General features: G+C 45.2%; 2 protein-coding genes across 2 annotated transcripts in view; one reads left to right on the top strand and one right to left on the bottom strand.

Annotated features, from left to right (window-relative positions):
- Positions 1–1,176: 1,176 nt before the first annotated feature.
- Positions 1,177–17,474, bottom strand: Mlc1 (Myosin light chain alkali). Its single transcript, XM_065449805.2, has 6 exons — positions 17,346–17,474; positions 17,211–17,238; positions 6,213–6,353; positions 5,226–5,393; positions 4,453–4,539; positions 1,177–1,802 (listed from the first exon to the last, which is right to left on the bottom strand). Exons 1-6 carry the CDS (start codon positions 17,346–17,348, stop codon positions 1,747–1,749), a joined length of 483 nt encoding a protein of 160 aa, XP_065305877.1. The 5' UTR covers positions 17,349–17,474; the 3' UTR covers positions 1,177–1,746.
- A 37-nt stretch (positions 17,475–17,511) lies between these two features.
- The window catches only part of LOC135916446 (N-chimaerin-like), a 58,038-nt gene continuing 56,522 nt past the window's right edge, over positions 17,512–19,027 (top strand). Inside the window, exons 1-3 of the mRNA XM_065449804.2 lie at positions 17,512–17,818; positions 18,435–18,494; positions 18,588–18,643. Of these exons, the coding sequence (XP_065305876.1) occupies positions 17,803–17,818; positions 18,435–18,494; positions 18,588–18,643 (132 nt within the window). The 5' untranslated portion in view covers positions 17,512–17,802. The remainder of the gene's footprint in view (positions 17,819–18,434; positions 18,495–18,587; positions 18,644–19,027) is intronic.

The following is a 19,027-nucleotide window of genomic DNA, read 5'->3' on the forward strand; positions in this document are numbered from 1 at the left end:
TCCAAAAGACTAACGCAAAATAGCAGGGACAAAGACTTTGTCCCTGCTGTTTTGCGCTAGTCTTTTGAGTAATGATGACCCACCAACTAGCCCAGCTTTCTGTCTTGATTGCGTACGCTCATCGCACTGTCCAAAGTGCGTGGTGGTATTCTATGTTATGGTACGCGGTGCATAGTGGTAAACGACGTTGCGGCAACAATGTTCGCAGCATCTTGAAATTACCGGCACAATAATGCTACACTGCAATGGTTGTTTTATACACGTGACATTCTCAGCACACACTAACACGAAGGGGTGCCGATGAAAGTTTCCCAAGGATAAGAAGTGTCAGACACTCCATGCTTTCCTCCGACCACCGCTTGCCTAACCGGTAATCAAACGGGATCCAGAGTGCATGAAGTTAAATCTACTTATCGTAGACACGGCAGTTCAAGTCGCTTTTTGGCTAAATCTCTGATAGACCTGCTGCGGAGTTCCGAGGGCCTCTAGAGCAAGTGCTTTGTAATAAGAAGCGATTACAGTACAGTAGGGAAGCGTAACCGCAACAAACGTACTGAAGAAAAGCACACTTGAAGAAGGCACGACACTGCGCGGTTTGATATATCAAAGGAGCTGGCAGGCGGAGCCCGTCATAGGCCTACAGCGCTAACGAGCATTGCACATTACAATGCTCCAGTGCACCAACTGAATACGTCTATTGTTCGATGTAAGCAATAATTTGAAATACCTAGATTATATATAAACAAGTTCGACTAATCTGAATTCCATATAAAGTGCTTCAAGCAGCAACAGTAAAAGTGACCGAATAATTTTCGGGGGATAAACCTATGGTGTATAGGCGTTGGATTCTTCTGTATACGTGGGGCTGCCGCATAGAAAAGTGGGCGGTCGTGGCTATCCTGACCCATTATCTTCGTGTAGTAAGAGCGGCTGCGACGGACAACCTGGAGCTGGGAAAGGAGCTGGTCGTTTCGATAACGTGCTAGTTGGCTTCGCGAGCACCATTCAAACACTGACGGCTGCCTTCAACTGCGCCGCTTTGCTGCCACCCACGAAATTCACCGAAATGGTGCTCAATTAGTGCAAGAAGTCAGAAGAGCATTATGAGAAGCTCATATGTGCTTGTGATCGTGTGTGTCATAATCCTTGATTGTGTGGATAAAGTGATACAGACAATGACAACGGCATGGTTTATTACAAGAGAACGCACACCACGTCTTTCTTTTTATTGTCCAAACAGCGTAAATTTTCTAAGGCACATTTCTTATGTCTAGGGAGCTTTATTTGTACACGCCCGATTACTTCCATAATGTCGGTTCCAATAGTTACAATTTATGGCTTTCGTTCTCTGTCATCAGCGGTTCTCTCAGCATTTCCCTTCGTATAAGGCGGAGTAGACCTTGTCATCACTTCGCGTTCCTGACGACCACGACGACTGAGGCGCCCGCTGGTGTGAGAAAGCACACCGACCGAGTGCCGAAGGGAGGTGTGACGTTCGCGAACCCGACCAATCGGAGGACAGGAGAGGTGAGCAAAGATCAGGACGACCGTGGCACTTGCGGCGATCATCTCTTCCGCTGCCACTGCAGCCATTGTTTCGACGGGGTGACGATAGCTCCCTCGTTCGTCGGGCAATGGATGTGGCGAAACTTGTCGCCAGTGCGGACGGAGACAGACGGGTGGAGCGAAAGGAAACTGAGAGGACCTTGTGTGACTTCTTCGCCCCTCCCCCCTGGTATTTGTTGTTTACTTGTCCTTCTGCTCCTCGGGGAATGGTCCAGCCAGAACGTTCTTGATGAAGTCTGTGCGAAAAAAAGAAGAAAAAATAAACGCACTTATTAGGCAGGTCGATGCGATTACGTATTATTTAAAAGCTAATAGTTTTATTTGGCTCCTTCAACCGTGTTCGTAGTTGGTAGTCGATGGTCGAACTCGGCAAGAAAAACATTCGTTCGTTGCTTCTCTCGCCCGCTTGCTATCTGACTCTCTCTCTCTTTCTCGCCCTGTCGTTCGCTCTCTCGCTCGATCTTTCGTTCTTTAGACATTTACAACCATGCATGGTCAGTTGTTTTTGCAGAATCTATTTTTAAACATCTACCCGTATTCAGATAAACCTCTTTCGTTAGCCTATTTTACTCAACCCTGATTTTGATCATAATACTAGCGAAGGTGGTTGGCCATAGGCAAATAATATTTTAAATTTTTTTTAAAGATTTGTGTATTCGCCCCCTCCCCGTTTTTTGTGATGAATAAGAGGCAAACGAGTATTTTGCGCTAAGAACTATATGACGGCGACTGGTCAAGGCTGCGCTAAGTTTTGTCCCCATTCTTTTGCAACCTAAGGCATGAAGCAACAAGAGAAGGAACATCTCTTTTCAATAACCTGCGAAAAGTCTTTAAGGCACTATGGAGGAAGCTATACAAAAACATGTTGTGATCTGTTTTGCGTGTACCAAGCCAGTCTAGAAAAAATTTCACCCTGCGTTGGTTTCTTGTTAGCGTCCTTATGCGCCCGACATGCCACATAGCATTTGATGTATTGGACGTGTCATCTGGTTATTTTACATTTTACATCGTAATAACGATGTAGCACGCAACAAACACGGAACGTCGACAACCGTTGAACGCAGTTTCATTCAAAATTATTGTTCAGGTTTGCAGAAAATTAATTATCTACAACGCGCCGTTACAAAGGCAGTTTGTCTTCAGTTTGGCTTTCAGTTTAACTCGAGACAGAATAAACTGAATATAGACTGAGGTAAGCGTGTAGCAACAACATAGCCGCTTTGTTTCCAGGTCCCATAGGACTCATTTCGTTTTTCTATGGAGTGACACAAAAATAAACAGACGGAGCGTATTCTACCCGCAAGCGCTTGAAAAGAGGGTCAAGAGAGCACACCACTGAAAACACGTCGTGCGCAACGATTTGTGCATAATAGCCTTTGGCCTACGCCGAAGTCACGACTACGGATCAAGGCGTGCGTTCATCACGACCACAAAGACGCCCTTGCCCCGCCCCTCCCTCCAGGAAGGGCTTCCGAAGCTGAGTTCTGTGCATTTGTTGAGATTTCACGATGGTCGCCTAGTCTTATTGATGTACCGCTTCTTTCGTTCGAGATGTTTGTCTCGCCGCTGACCACCGTGTCCATGGTTACTTCAGTTCGACGGTGTGCAGAACAAGTCAAAACGAGAGGATGCGTGATAAAGACGCATAGTCATTGATTATATTCTTCTATCGACCCGAGTAGGGTGCACGGCATACTAAAGCAGTCGTGGACATTTGGGACACATCGATTTCTCTAATGCAATCTCACAGAGTTCCCAACTGAGCATCTTTGTCTTTGTTTTTGATTGCTTTGTCTGTGTGTGTATGCACGCTTACTTCAATCTTATTTTATTATTTTATGGTGTACAGGAAAGACGCTAAATTTTTTTTCCCACGTACACTCGGAAACAATTCAGTACTGACCATTCTTGTACCTTTCGTTGGGTGAGTACTTGTTCCTTTATTTGAGTTCATCTTCGAGAGTTACGCACGGAGGGCCTTTGATAACAGAAGACTTCGTACATGACCAGATCTTCCATTGTTGTTTGGGGGGAATCGAATCCTCACGTCGTATTAACAGATACGACGTGACACCAGCGTATGACATGAAGAGTGTAATACGTGATGCTTCACATGGTACCGCACTGGCGGAACCACATCTTGCATCGCGGCTCACTATACTGGGATGAATTCTCGATCGATCACTGAAAGGTTATTACCACTTATGAACGAAGTAGTAACCAACAGGCGAGCTTTCTGAAGAAACGGAGATCCTCTCAGTGAACTCAAAGACGACGCGAATATAACTCGGGTGGGAGAGACGTCACGACTTCCGTGACATACACTTCCGCTGCCTTAACCAGTCAACTTGCGCTAAATGTGACATACCAATATCCCGAAATTTATCTATCCACAATAAGGCCCTTGGATTCCTCGTCCCTTTTCTGTGACTAAGCTGGATGTTCAGCCCCCATTAAGCTGCAGAATACGAAGAGGTCGCTCAGAAAGAGCCGCGTATCTGAGCAAGCCCGATATGCAGCGTAACGCTTCTGGAGAGCAAGCGAGCTCGCAAGACAGGATGCAGCACTTATAACTCAGCGTATAACGTATGGCCGGTATAACGTAACGATTCCTTCGTCTCGCTTCTATGCCAATCTTATCATCCAGCGTTCGCGGCCGGCTGATCTCGTTGATAATGCGGGTGCTCTTGCCACGCTCTGGCCAGGGCGCGATCGAAGCGCGACAAGTAATGGCATGGGAATAGAATCGCTACACTAGCCCGGCCAAAAATGCACAAGATGCACTCTACAGAGGGAAGTGTGATGTGAGTATGTGGCTCTGTCCTATGGAATTTTTCTTCTTTTATCGATTTCAGCGTAATGCGTGACCCCGACGATCGTACTTACTTTCGTACTTGATGAACCCATCCTCGTCTACTGTCCCTGCGCAGCACTGCATGATCTCGTCCACTTCGGCGTCAGTCAACCGCTCACCTGCGAAGGGCCACGAAAACAGTTTCTCGTAAGGTCGTCGACGCATTGTTCTTTGGTCTCTTTAGTTATTTGCCTGGCTGTTTGACCACTCTATAGCCTATAAAGATATTAACGCTTTCCCGCTTAAGCGCTTTATATAAACGTGCCACATTTCTGTACCTTACTGTGCCCAAGAACTACCTTCATAAATCTTGGACATAGAATACGGGGCCATGCAACGGATAGACATATTGAACAAACAGCGCATAAAAACAGGACTAAGGGAAGACGGCAATTATCCCAAATCAACGCTATCGTGCAATTACGTCTTTTTCTTTTTTTTTTACTTTCTGCCCAATTCGTATCGTGAGACCTAAAAAAATCCCGCATAATTCCCGAAGTGTTTATTTTTCTAACTATACGTGTTTTTTTACCGCTGCTTTCTGCTAGCTGAAGCGCACTTTAGAGTACATATTGTAGGACAGGAGAGCGTCAGAAATATTCTGAAGACAATCAGGGGAAAAAGATGCCATGTTTACACTATATGCGCCACGATTTGCCTAAATGGCCAGACGACCAACCGAAACCTGTTCTTCTCAACTACCTTGTCCTCTCTTCTTCTGTATCCTTCTGACAAGGGCGGATGAAACTGCCCGCAGTGACCTCAGAGTACACGGTAAAAAAAAAGTTATTGTACGGAGACGCACCCAGAGACAGCAGGACGTGTGCCAGCTCAGCCTCGAGCATCTGTCCGTTCTCGGCCTTGTCGTAGACCTTGAGACCCTCAAGGAAATCGGCGTGTGTGCCCATGTCCTTGTCCTTCTTGATCTGGCTGTAGATGGGCAGGAACTCCTCGAGCGTCATCTTCTTTTCACCTGCGCAGCGCGTGCAGCGCACATCGCGGCTGTCATGATGGTATTACACACATGCGAGCTCCAGTTCAATGTTCGATCAGGTGAGAACAAGTTCAAAAACTTTGCTGTGCAGGATTGCGAGGACGGAGAAACTGCCGCGCTGTAGTGGCAAACAGTTTAAATCGGCAACATATTAAGAGAGAGCAAAAAACATTGGCCAATGTGAATCAAGAAAAAAAAAACGACATTTCAGAAATTCAGCAGCGCTGGTGTGAAAAAAAAAAGGAACTAGAGAGCAGAGAAAGGTTTTTTTTTTATTTAAAAGCAAGGAAATTTGCCGGCATATAAGTATTCGCCTGCATGCAACTGCGCAAACGAGAGGGCAGAGAAATGGCCCTGAGAGAAGCAGGGCAGTAGAAAGTGAAACATTAGACAACACTGTGTGGTATGCTGATTTCACTTTTGTGTCCAACTTGTCCGAGCATATCATTCGTCATGATTTCACTGCTGACTTTTACAGAATCTATGCTAGTGTCCGAATCACCGCTAGTGTTTTGAGAGGCAGCCAGTGGATTCCGTGCAGTTGAGGAAGAAATAGAGCGCTTGACGATGCATTCATGTGGAGTGCCCGGAACCGAATCTGAGAAGCCCTGTCAGTGAACGGGTCTGACATACTAACGCTACCAAGACGAAAAAAACGAGCCTCATCTTGAAAATACAGCGCAATTCTTTGTACAGTTAATCTCACGGCTGTGCCAGGCAAAGAATCCTCATAACATCGACGACAGTTCACGAGATGTCCTTAGCGAGATTCGAGCGCCCAATGTGGTATATAGTTACCCCTCTTCTGGGTGCCTCCGTTCTTCTCGATGGTGGCATTGGTGGGGCGCAGGTCGAGGGACCTCAGCAGGGATCCAAGGTCGGCGCAGTCCACCTTGCCCTCGGCGCACATGTCGTAGATCTCGAAGTGCTCGCGAGCCTCTGCACGTGTCCAGAAGGAGCGTGACAAAATGGTGAGTCGGTATATAGCCTCCTCAGAACAGCGGAATCCTAGTGACACAACACCTCTTAAAGTAATTTCTTACTGTCAACCGATCTGTTGCGATTCTGATAATAAATTAAGTAGAGAGTCCATTTCTCGATTTCGGTCATGTAAGTTAAGCTCCTTTTCGGACTTTATGCGGAAATCAGAGATTCATAATTATGTGTACTATAAAATAAACGTATTGTATGTTGTTAAACAAATAGATACAGTTTTAATGTCATTCACATGTAATTGTATTGTCATTGTATTGTCATTCACGTGTCTGTAATGCACTAATGAGTGTAATGCACTGTAGTGCACTAATGCACTAATGAATTAATGAACATCACAGTCATTTTTTGTACTCGGTGATAACGCAGCCGTACGTTTCTCATGAAGTATAAATTTTCTCGAAAATCAGTCGCACCAAAATCATTACACGCTACTCATATGGTGCCGCCTGTGTGTAGCTTTATGTTGCATCAGATTACTATAGCTTATCTTCCGTGGTTTCACTTTGAAAATGATGAAAGCTGTTGTCCACAGATGTCGACACTGTGTCTGAAGAGCAAAGGAAAGCCTGATGAAAAACAGACCTAAAAAACAAGGAGGCCAGAAGCCTTACTACGTTAGCCTTGAGTGTCGGCTAATGCACAGCTGTCAAGGCGGATAGGTGGGCTAATTGCTTGCTACAGCTTGCATACATGATGACAACGCGAAATTAATGGAACGCACGGAAAAAGAAAAAAGGAGAAGAGAACGAAATGGTTTATGTCTAGCGCTTGTCCCGTCCATTCGGCTTCATTGTCGCACCATGAGTTCGCTCTGTTACTATATTTGCATGTTAACCGAAGATTAATTGGAAAAATAGCCCCCAATAAACTCGTTTTTCGGTTAGCCTGTTTCCCTAATAAACAATTAGTTGGCACCCAGCTTTCACATCGTTCTCCGTTCTTCTGATGTCCGCGTTTTTTTTTTGTTTTTTATTTCACATCTTGAAAACTTGTGTACTACAGGCTCTTAGCATCCGATGTCTTCGATACCAAGCGAGTGGCCTTGTCAGCTTCACACAAATATGGCATGCAACTGTCCTGGTCTGCTGTAGTGGGAGTGCTGCATGCTCAACTCCCGCACTTGTACTTAGTAAAGATAAGCAGGTTAACTTGCAACATACTCCGCCGTAGCGTTCCTAATTAACACATTATAGGAATATCTTGCCACAATGGAAGAATGTGCGTCGTTATACAGGTCTATCGCTGTTGAGGAAAGAATAAATTATTGCCAGTCAAAAAAAAAAAATTGACTAGGCATCCCGGCCCTACGAAAGTGCATGTCCAGCGAAGCTGCAGAAAACGACTACTACAACGGCTGAGGGGGGTGCGGAATCTTTTATTGCTTTAGAGTAATAGTAGTAATGGGAGTAATGGTAACTTTGACAGCACGCCACCTGCCACAGCGGTGCTGCAGCAACATTGAAATCATTTGCTGGGTTGGCTACTTTATATACGAAAGCCTAGGGACGTCACTCCCCACTTCGCAAGCTGCCGTCGCCGTGCGCAACAGTAATCTGCACCTGTAAATGCATGCGGGGAGCGCTACGTGCTTCGCATTGTAATCAGGAGTGCCTTATCATCAATTAGGTGGCTCGGATTCTTGTTTTGATCTTGTTCTTTAAACGTATGCTGTCCTGCTTGTTTTATGAGTGATTCCAAAGAATTCATGCACTGTTCGCTTCACTTCGCCGAGTGCTTGTAGCATCTGTCTTACAGGGGTTTGAGCGATCACATATTTTGTTTGCTTACGGGGTACGGGCCATTACAGACGATGATCATGTCTGCTAACGGACGCGGGCACAAAAAATGCCGACCACTGAGAGGCTAACAGCTTCGCTGTTAAGAGCTTAGTGAATACACAATTAACTTTACTGGTCGCTAGAACTTCGGCTCACTGAAATAGAAGTTCTGTAAATTAAAAATAAGAAAAGGAAGTAGGAAAAGCTTAGATCTTGCCACACAAAAATGAACGGCTAGATTGGACCGTACCAACTTTTCGCGTTATTTCTCTCTCTTTCATTGCACCTCAGTTCCACTAAGTACGCGTATAGTACACGAGCAGAATAACTAGTCGTGTAACACTGCATTGGCGTCTTCGTAATATGTACCGTCCATTCTGCGGGAATATTTGTTTAAATAGGTCCTCAGATAGACATTTGGTTTTCTTTGAAAGTGCCAGGGATGTTCTTCCATATTCGATAGAAGACTTCTTATGGATGTTATTGCGTTAGCATTAGGAGTGTCAAAGTGAGAAAAAGTATATGCGTGTGAAGTGTGGAAAGCCGATCACGTGGTGCTACATATATAAAGTGCAACTGACGGTGTTCTGCTCTGGATCACCATCAATTACACTTTGTCATTGAAGCAGCAGGACGCGTATCGAGTAGGCTCCTGAACAACACTTAGCTATGTGGTGAACGTGGTTTAAATCGTGGATCCGGGATCTCAAAAAGGTGCGACGTAATGCTACCGCATTTCTCTCACATTTATCGCTCAATCGCCACTGAACTTCTTTTTTATCACTGTTGCTTTGGCTACAGCTGTTTGTACTGTATCGTTCTGTTAGAGCCTTGTGGTGCTAAAATGATGTAAGTCAATTTATGGAACTGGGTCTCTTCGTCTGCTCTTCATATCCACCTTTGCGAATATTTATTGTATTAACGTTCCTCGCACCTACATCCACATGAGCACTAAAATAATTAGAGTTAATTAACTAATTAATTAATTAGACAAAATTAGAAGGGGGTAAGTTCAACTCACTCGCTCGTTGACGTCATCCATATATGACTCGAAAATACTAGGTAATAAGCCTCTGCATTGCGTCGCAACATCATACAGGCGACAAATGTGTTATTATTATACGATAAGGTTTCTCACCGTAAATAACTTTTTAAGCTTGATAGAAAAGTAATAGGTAAAGAAGTATTAAAATAGATAAAGGCCTATTTCTCTATGCGTCAATAGGCTGTGAGGAATGAGAATTGCACATCAAGTACATTGGGTGTGCACTCGGGACCTCCGCAAGTTTCCGTTTTAGGAGCAAAACTCTTTTTTTGTTGTTTGTTAATGATATCAGTGCACTTGTTGAAGCTCGTGTTAAGATGGACCTTTTTTGCCAACGATTGCTTTATTTATTCTCCAGTAGCTTGCGAAGGTTACCAAATTAATGTGATCGGACGCTTACAGTCATTATATGCATGTAAAATGGAACATACACCTAGAGCAAAAAAAAAAAACATTTGCGCATAATCGCTCAAATAGGCGAGGACTTGCCTTCATGCACCACATCGGAAACCATCCTTGAAATAATGCAGCCTGTTTCCAATACTTAGGAGTTAGCATTATGCACACATTGCAAGGGCACTCACACACTGATAATGTAAATGTTCCAAGGCTAATATCTATCTATCTATCTATCTATATATATATATATATATATATATATATATATATATATATATATATATATATATATATATATATATATATATATATATATATATATATATATATATATATATATATATATATATATATATATACTTTCTAGAGAAGGAGCTGGAATATATTGTGCTACACGGGATGCGAAATTTAACAGCCTACAAAACATTTGTACAACCAGTCGTGGAGTGCGCTTGTGTTGCATGGTCCCCTCATCAGAAAGACCTGAAGGCAAAAGTAGAAAGACTACAAAGACTGGCAGTTCGTATCATATGCGGTGAAGTTGTGAGCTATTAAAAGTCTGTCGATTTTGAAAATTCGTTAGATACCTTTCTTTTTATGCGAAGCATATTACGAGGGCTCAACCCAGCTCCTCAGGCGCGGCGGTGACCATGAAATCACGTGACACCGTGACGTCACGACAGAGGAGAACCGGCGCTCCAACTCCCGCCGTCGCTCGCGGCGTCGCGCCCCGCATCGGACGCGGTGCGCGTCGAGCAACGCAGCGTTCGGCGCGACAACGAAATGTGCGCCTGAGCAAGCGCCGCACGCCTGAGCCGACGCCGACGACACCGGCTTTTCTGCGACACGAGCTCCTTAACGCTGTCGCGTTAAAATAAAGGCTAGTATGCTTCGCATCCTGGGCTTAACCTTAGCTAAGCCACAGCCATTTTTTTTAGATTATGCACGCTAAATTTTGCTAGAAGCATTTATTTGTTGACTTTTCTTTTGTAACCACTGTTCTTTGTTCCCTGTTTTTCTGTTGCTAACGACCATTAGCGTCAGTGAAATTGTATGTTACATAGAATGAATATTATGCATCATGTATTCTTGACACAACGCCCTTCCTGTGTGACCCAAAGAACGGGATTGATAGTGTGAAATAAATAAATGAAGTTATTATTATTATTATTATTATTATTATTATTATTATTATTATTATTATTATTATTATTATTATTATTATTATTATTATTATTATTATTATTATTATTATTATTATTTGCTATAACGAAATGGAGCATCAGGAAGTGTGCCGTTTTATTCACACCTCTCGAATTCAGCCCCTTATAGTTAAACTCCGCTCGCCCAACTCCAGAAACTAATTGTAACCACCTTTACTGGACCAGTACATGCTGCCAGCTACCACAGGTAATTGTCCCAATGTCAGTCATCTGCATCGTCCGTCCACATGCATGCACATCCCGACTAGCTTGCACCAGCCGTCTAAGCAGTGTATACTTTCCCTCTCTGTGTGTGTTTCCTCCCCCCCCCCCTTTTTTTTCGTTTTTTTTTTTACTTTTCCCCCTTTGCAAGGTAGCAGACCGGGCCTCTGCTCGTTTTTTTTTCTTTTGAATTAGGCTGGAGGGCGCATGGATAGATAATTTCAGTGGAGTGGCGCTTCGAGAAGGACGCGGAAGAAGTCAATTCCCAATTACGCACGCGGAGAAGGTGCACAAGCCTAAAGGACAACGACACGGGCACAGGGCATACAATCGGCCCGGCGATGTAGCGCGCGAGGCGCAAAGGCGAACAAGGGCGGCCAGCCGAGTCGGCGCCGCTTTGCTGAACCAGCACCAAGGCCCAAGCAGGCCACTTTACGGGTGCGCGCAGCCTTAAATGGCGCTGGCCGCGCCTGCCACCGCGGGATCCCGAAGCGGAGGACCCGCGGCGCTCATAGCCGCGGCTCGAGCGGCAGCCGCCGACGTCGGGGCAAGCGTCGGTGCGCCTCCCGAAATAGGAACCGGGCTCCCGTTGCCTGCCTGCTCGGCCGACGCACAGGGCGCGACGCCAAATTTAGAGGCCCCGACAAAAGCCGCGGACTCCTTCTACTACTCCGTCCCTGCCCCCTCTTCTAACTCTCCTCCTTCTCGGCAGACATGGCGGCACCGCCGAAAGCCATCTTGGGCAGCCCGCGGTCCGACAGCGGAATCTGTCCGGTCACGCATTCCCATTCGGGAACGTGCCGTACCGGCGCGAACGCGTCTCGCGTTCACTCGGGTTAAAGAGCAGTGTACCAGACACGAGGTTTGTTTTTCGCAGCTGAGGCTCAGGTGTTGAAAGCGATGCAGTGCACAAAATACCATGGCACGGGCAACGAGTCTTGGTCAAATTCCTTTGTGACTCACAGCCACGAGAGAGCGAACGATGGGAAGTGTGTGGGCGAGCCGGCGGCGTAAAGTGGGCTCAGTGGATCCCCTCTAGAGGTGACAGCATCATTTTAGGCTACGGCTGGTGGGCAGTTTTTTTTCTTTCTTTCTTTAATGCTCCCGCGGTAATGGCGAGTAACACAGCTACATAACGGCGATAATGGGACGCCCCGATTGTAGCGAATGGAAACAACCTCCGACACTCGTATCTGTCTAGGCTTGCACGGTTGTACACTCTGTAAGATGTTTTCACAGATCGCAACTGCGACTGCAACTGCGAATTGCAGCTTGTCTGGCTGCTAGGCTGCCTCGTGATGAGGAGGAGAAGAAATGAAAACAGTTGTGACTTTTTTTTTTTTTGCTTCCGTCTGCTATAGTGTCCAATAGCAGATAAATATGAGCACTGGAATTCCCCCTCACCCTCCAACTTTGGAAGGTGAGAAGGCGCTCTCGTGTTTTGCTTTGGAGTATGTGAATACGATCCGTTCGGTTTCGCTCCCAGCTTTTAGAATGCGCCAGGCATCCGACCCGTGTCCTCACCGCGTGGTCGGGAATCGGCTCTGGGAGCGAAGAATGCGACGACCCTGATACTTCAATCCTACGTTTTTGTTATTATCCGTAGCGCCGAATGACCGAACCCGATGATAACAGTGATAACGAGTGATAACGATGATTGGCGCGTGCCAATCAACAGGGCAGTCCGTTTAGAACTATATTGCCTATAACGATAGCCACTTGTAACGCTGCGTATACTGCCTACTGCATCGAATTAGAATGTGCGTAAAGCCAGCACGGTTATAATGAATAACAATCTGCGTTTATTACGATCACAGTTTCCAACGTTCTTAGAGCTGGGCTTCACTGTAGAACCTTTACCACAGTTACCTTTAACCGTTAACACGTCCGTGCAGATGCCAGAGACGTCTGTTAACTAATACGTGTCTCGCATGCTCATATTTCACATGTGCATAGAACAGTGCGGTCGTGTTAAATAAAACCGGTTGAAAGTAATGGTTCTTGTTGCCTGTCAAATGCGACAAAATGAGAAGTTTCAAGATAATGTAGCTAGAACATAATTGCTGCGTTACCCCCGTCCTGGTCTCGCACACAATATGGCCGGAAGAAAACGGTGCTCTAATGCCGCCCCGAAGAATCGCCGTTCTTTGTATTCGGCGATCCTATAACTAACCTCGTGAGGAGCACACAGTTCGATCCTTCTTCTATTTACATTGTCTCAATGCAAAAGGCCGGGAGTATTATTCATGTTCGAACTGCTAGTTCTCCGCTGAAGCATTCCCCTTGAGACGTAAAGGAAGGTGGGAAATGCAGGATAATCCTCGTCGCCAAAGCATATATGTCACCCGATTCGAAACGAGGTTACGCAGTTCGTATGTCGAACAGAAGCTTCGACAGCCGACGCATTGCTTTCTGCATTCCATTCATTATCGGTGGAAACCCAGACGCGAAGTCATTGCCGAACTCAATTGCGACTATTCGCTTTTGCGTGCTGTCATCGAAAGCTTACTCTTATTTAGAGCCACACCGGAGCCAGTCTTCCAGCAGTGAAGTGCGTAATATTGGACGATTCCTGATGGCACCGCAAGTCACCGAGAAACTTTATAAGCCACTCTAACTTAGGTATGCATGTCACCACGACACGATTTCCGAGTTGTATGACAAATCTGTAGCAAGTCTATTTTAACTATTGACGTTTTCTTTATTTTTACGCGTGTCAGACAAGCGTGTTTCTTTTATTTATTTATTTCTCTATCTTCGTTCTCTATTCATGGGTGGACGAGAATCTACCTAACTAACAGAGGCCTCAAATATACTGCAGAATGTTCACCTGAAGTGACATCCTATTTTGCCATTTCGGTCGGCATCTTGAAAGTATACGGTCGATACCAGGCAGTCGGAATTCGCTTCTTCGGTCAGTTCCCACATTTATGGAATTGCTCACATAAAGTAATGACAACTTCGGCTTCTCCAAATTCACGCTGAGAATGTATACACTGTATCGAAAAATTGACAAAGCAACACTTGTTGTCACGGTTACAATGAGCCGAAGCGGACGTAAAAGCTGTGGCACCATAGGAGCCACCGCCAGTGAACATTACGAACACCCACTTCATGCACAGCCGGCCGTAAATTAAAAGCGATCACTGCTACGTGCTCTATCTTTTAAATGCTCGAGAATTTCTATGCTTAGCCCACGAGGAAACCCTACCGTCCGTCCGTCCATCATGTAAGACGACCGCTTTCAAGATAGGGCTCACAACAGCGAACGAAATTGCCTGCGTGCTGCCTTTCGCTTCAACGCGAACTAAGCGGCCAGAACACAGCGCACAGCACACGAGGCTATCAGCACTCGGCGCACTCTGTCCCCGTCGCAGATCGCTTTGAACACAGGGTCCGTGCGGCCGCGCCATGCGCAGCCGCCGCCGGAGTACGGTTGATCACGCGTTTGATCATGGTTCGACGCGAATGGATAAGGCGCTTAAGAGCGATAACGACTTATAATGATCGGAACGATATCGGCACACCTGGCGCCGCCACCTGCAGTAGTTTGCTTGCGTCATCAGTTCACCTTGCGGCCGCCGTCCGCAGCAGTTCGTGTCACCGCAGGGCAGTCGTTTATGCTAGTCAGGTCAAGTTTCATAACAATGATAATGACACCGGGCTACGTGAAGGTGAGCAAGTGGCATAATGTACACGAATAATAAGACAGCTCCCAAAGGAATATCTGCGTGAATTTTTTTCCCCTAGAATGTACCTCATTGACTGATCCTGTCCCGAGATGTTAGCACGAAAAAAGTTGAATCAAGTGCGATGGAATCTTTGCAGCGCAACCTTAGCCAGTAATACATTTGTGTCTGAAATATGCGAGGACAGCCCGACCGTTCGCATGTGCAGTCTTATTCGACTTTTAAGTTAGCTAAGCTTGACGCTGATTTTAATGCAAAATTTCTAGCTCTTTGCACATAATATACATGGTAAATATTATTGTACTTTGTGGGATTACATATCCCAGGGGTACGGCTACTTATCTAACATTTTTACGCCTGCAGTCGTCGCGTTTATCGCCATAAGCGTTAAAGTAATTGCGAAATAACTTCTTACATTTTTTTCACAGTTGCGCTAGAAACCAGTGGAATAGACAAGTCATGCAGATTTTGAATAATGCGTAGTGCCGAAGTCCGTTTCGCATTGCATGAAAGTATAACCATACAGGTGTTCCCAAACACGTGTCGATTGCAACCACGGGAAGCGCTTGCGTTGATAAAACCGCGTGATCATAGGTAATCTGCTGTCCAACTAACGCCAGTGTGACACCTTTTATCAAAAAAGTGCAAAGTAAATGAAAGTGTATTTGCTCGCTCTAGAAAAGATACTTCCGATACTCTCGTGTACCGATGCACGCGACTAGAGAGAACGTTAGATACGCATTGAAATAGCGCACAGCATGGGAAATCGTTTGTGCATCAGCTCGACAGCCACCTCAAGTTAATATTACGCACACTTTCCGATTTTATTGGCGCTGAGGTTCTCCTTCCCCTTGTCTCCCCTTTCCCGTTCGTTTATCTGCGTTTACCTTACTTCAAGGTCCATCAGTGCAGCTAAATTCAGAGCTGTCTGTCGGCGCGTGTGTGCATATATTTGTATATGAACTATTGCGAGGTAAGAAAAAAATTTAAAATATTTTGCACCATTTACTTTGACCTTGGAGCGATCGAAGCGCCGATGGTTTAGGTTTCACTGATGCGACCCGTGACCCCTAAAATGGCGGCAAGGACGTATTATTCAGTCAGCCGCACACGCAACTGTATAAGAGACGGCTCAAGTTGCTATATTGTTCAGCTGCACGAAAATTCATCCTTGCCGTTCAACACCTGAAAAATCAGGCTGTCCATTCTTGCGTTAATTAAATATTTTCGTTTTTAACAGCCACAGCAGACCCAAGCTATCTTTACTATAGTAGCATTAGCGTTCCGTCATTGAGATACGAGCCTATTTAGTTTTTCTTCATTCTTCTCTTTAATCTTTTTTTTACTTTTTTACAAAGCTAGACGGGAGAACTAGGCCACCCCAGTTGGCAATGGTAGGTTTCTATAGCACAAACGGAATTTACAGTACTGTTACAGGTCAAGCCTTTATCTGCTTTACTGGTAATAACGTTCAGATAAGGTATTGCTGTATGTCTAGCGAAGCGTAATATTTTATAAACCTTGGTGTTCACAGCTGTATTACGTATGGTACTTTCGGAACGCCAGTCGCGTGTTCCATCAGAGAGGTGCCCCCCCTCTTCCTTATGTAATCTGAAAACTCGTGAGGAGCTGCTTTAAGTTCCTCTGCACTTCATATCCAAGCCCCCAGTTTTATTCTACCCGTTGCAATCATGTGAACGACAATCCCTTGAATGACCAATAAGCAAAAGAGAATTACTTCTGCGTTACAGCGCCTATACTCTCGTACGTTAATTATATTAAGTTACCATTGCTTTCTAATAAAGAGTAGTGAATGCGAGAAAATTATATTAAAGCTAAATTATCTCCACTCTTATAATGAAGAAGAATGGTAGAGTAATTCTACGTTTGTTTAACGAAACATTTTCAACTGCTTCTTTCCTATGTAAATGATTTGCCAGCCAGATATCTACGCTAAAAAAGTTTACAACGTGCGGACTACTACAGTTAAATCAAATAAATATCACTTTAAATGAGGATTTAGAAATATTACTTATTACAGAAAATATTCGGTAAAGTGTTCGACCCAGAGAGTCACGGGTATCAAATAACCGAAACACGCCTATATTTAGCTTCCCTGCCTGAAGAACGGTGCACGAGCGCACCCTGCTGCAACATACTTTAAAGGAAATGAAGACTCTCGCAGTTTCACTGACCTAAGTTAAAACGCATGTAAGCCCTGCGATGTGCTCAACAAGTTTCTGCAGAGTTTTCCCTTTTTTCTCAGCGCTGGATACTTTTCCACTGGTTGTGCTTAATGCGCGTCGTGCGGTACCAGAGATATACCATTAGAAACGCACGCGAAATATTCGGGATGACTATTGCAGGTTAATAAGCAATTAGTACTCTTCTCACATACAGTGTGCTGTTCGTCGCACTGTCTAGCGAATACGCTAAAATAAACAAGCAAATATGCATTCACTCACGTTCAACTTCATTGGGCTTGAGGTCCGCCTGAAAACGGGAGAGAAAAGAATATGTCGAGAGAAGTTTAGGCTCGTTGTCTCAAGCGGCTGAGGGTCGAGGTATCCAAATCTCGGGCCAGAAATGCAGGGACGCACCATTTTGTTCTTCTGGAGGGTCTCTTCCTACGAGATGCTGCTCGCCGTCCTGGTCCGGATCGCGAAGTGATGTGGAAGAGCAAACTTTAGAGTTGCTTATATGGTCCTCCGCGCGGCGGCGCCACGGGCGCGAGTCTATTTTCGCTGCGCTCTCTTCTCTTTCCGGCCACCGTCACTCTCCTCCCGCTGCCTAGCCCTAACGGCGAGCGAGGCGCCGACAAAAAAAAGTTTCTCGCCGCTTGATGACTGAACGCCTGCTCAAGATGAGTTGATGCCGGCCTCGACCGGAAGTTTAATAAAGCATTTGACAAGGAGGGGATGCCTCGCGCGATGCCTGCTACTTCTGTGTTGACGCCGTCTTAGCGTCGGACGATCGTGCGCGCGCGTGTGTGTGTCGCGGTTTCGGCGATTTGTCATTTCCTGCAGCGCAGCCCGTCGCTTGCGCCCATTTGTGGAAATGGCACGACAATTCGGTGAGCAAATCCGCCTTGATTCGCCGACTACTTTTTACTGTGCGTCCAGCACTTTGGTGTTAGTTTGCACGAAGTCCGGTAGAGAAGTGAGCGCCCGTCCCCAGAGCTACGGTTGGGGCAATTTGTTTCGGTGATCGGCGAGTGCTTGGTGCCTATTCATTTCGCTAGCGCTTACATAAAGCGTGTGAAGCTCCACCCGGCTTTCGATTCGATCTGTTGCGCCGGTCATCTCTTATTGAAATTCTTGTCCTAGAACTCATGCGAATCATATCCAGGTAAAGTTTGCAGCCGTTTGGGTGCCTGCCAGACCTAAATATAGTGTGCAGACCGCGGGGACGAGTCAAAAGCACCGCTGTGCAGAAAGATCACCTATCGCTTTCCATTCCTTGGATATTTTCACAGCCGACTCGCCTGACAAGAATGCATACTTGCTCGGCCGTGTACATCTCGGGCCTTTGACTCAAAGCGAGTCTTCTGAAAATAGACTTTGATAGCTTTAGAAAAAAAATACGTATATGGTTTTGTCAAATCTAGTGATATAACTGATGGTACCGCTGTCCTCGCTGTAGCTCGTGAGTGAGTCAATCACCGTTTTTTTTTACTTTCACTTTCGCAGCGGAGAACATGAAGCAAAAGCATCATATGAATGAAATACCTCAAGTGTGGAAGTCTTACTGTAGGTATTCTCTACTTTTCACTTAAAGCATGCCCGAAATGTAAATTTCCGAGATTATCTTGAAGGAAAATGAATAATGTTTATTATTTTCAGTGTACCAACTTCAGCAAAAAGCACCGACACCAAAGAGGATAGTCTGCAATAAAGAGGTACGCTGGGCTCCCAGCAAATTAGTTTTGTTCCCTGTTCCTTCACTATCTGTCTGCCCAAATCAAAGAATGCCGTTGCGGTGACGGCACGATAGTTGCACATAAATAAACTTGTTCCTTCTCTAGTTGATTAGAACAGCAAAGCAAAATTTTTGCATTTGATACAACTACTTTGTATTCTGCCTAACAAAGATGAGCATGTTGGAACTGGATTTTTGTGTGGTGTTACCTAGACAATTGGGACTGCAGAGTGTGGCATGTAATATATAAGCAGAATATACAAAACTAGCCTTATAAATGACTACTAGTATAAAAGCAGTATTTACTTTATAGTGTTGCAGTGTGGGTGCAATGATGCAGTCTTCATATCACGGAACCATATTT

Source organism: Dermacentor albipictus, chromosome 4 (genome assembly GCF_038994185.2).
Source record: "Dermacentor albipictus isolate Rhodes 1998 colony chromosome 4, USDA_Dalb.pri_finalv2, whole genome shotgun sequence".
Taxonomy (NCBI): domain Eukaryota; kingdom Metazoa; phylum Arthropoda; class Arachnida; order Ixodida; family Ixodidae; genus Dermacentor; species Dermacentor albipictus.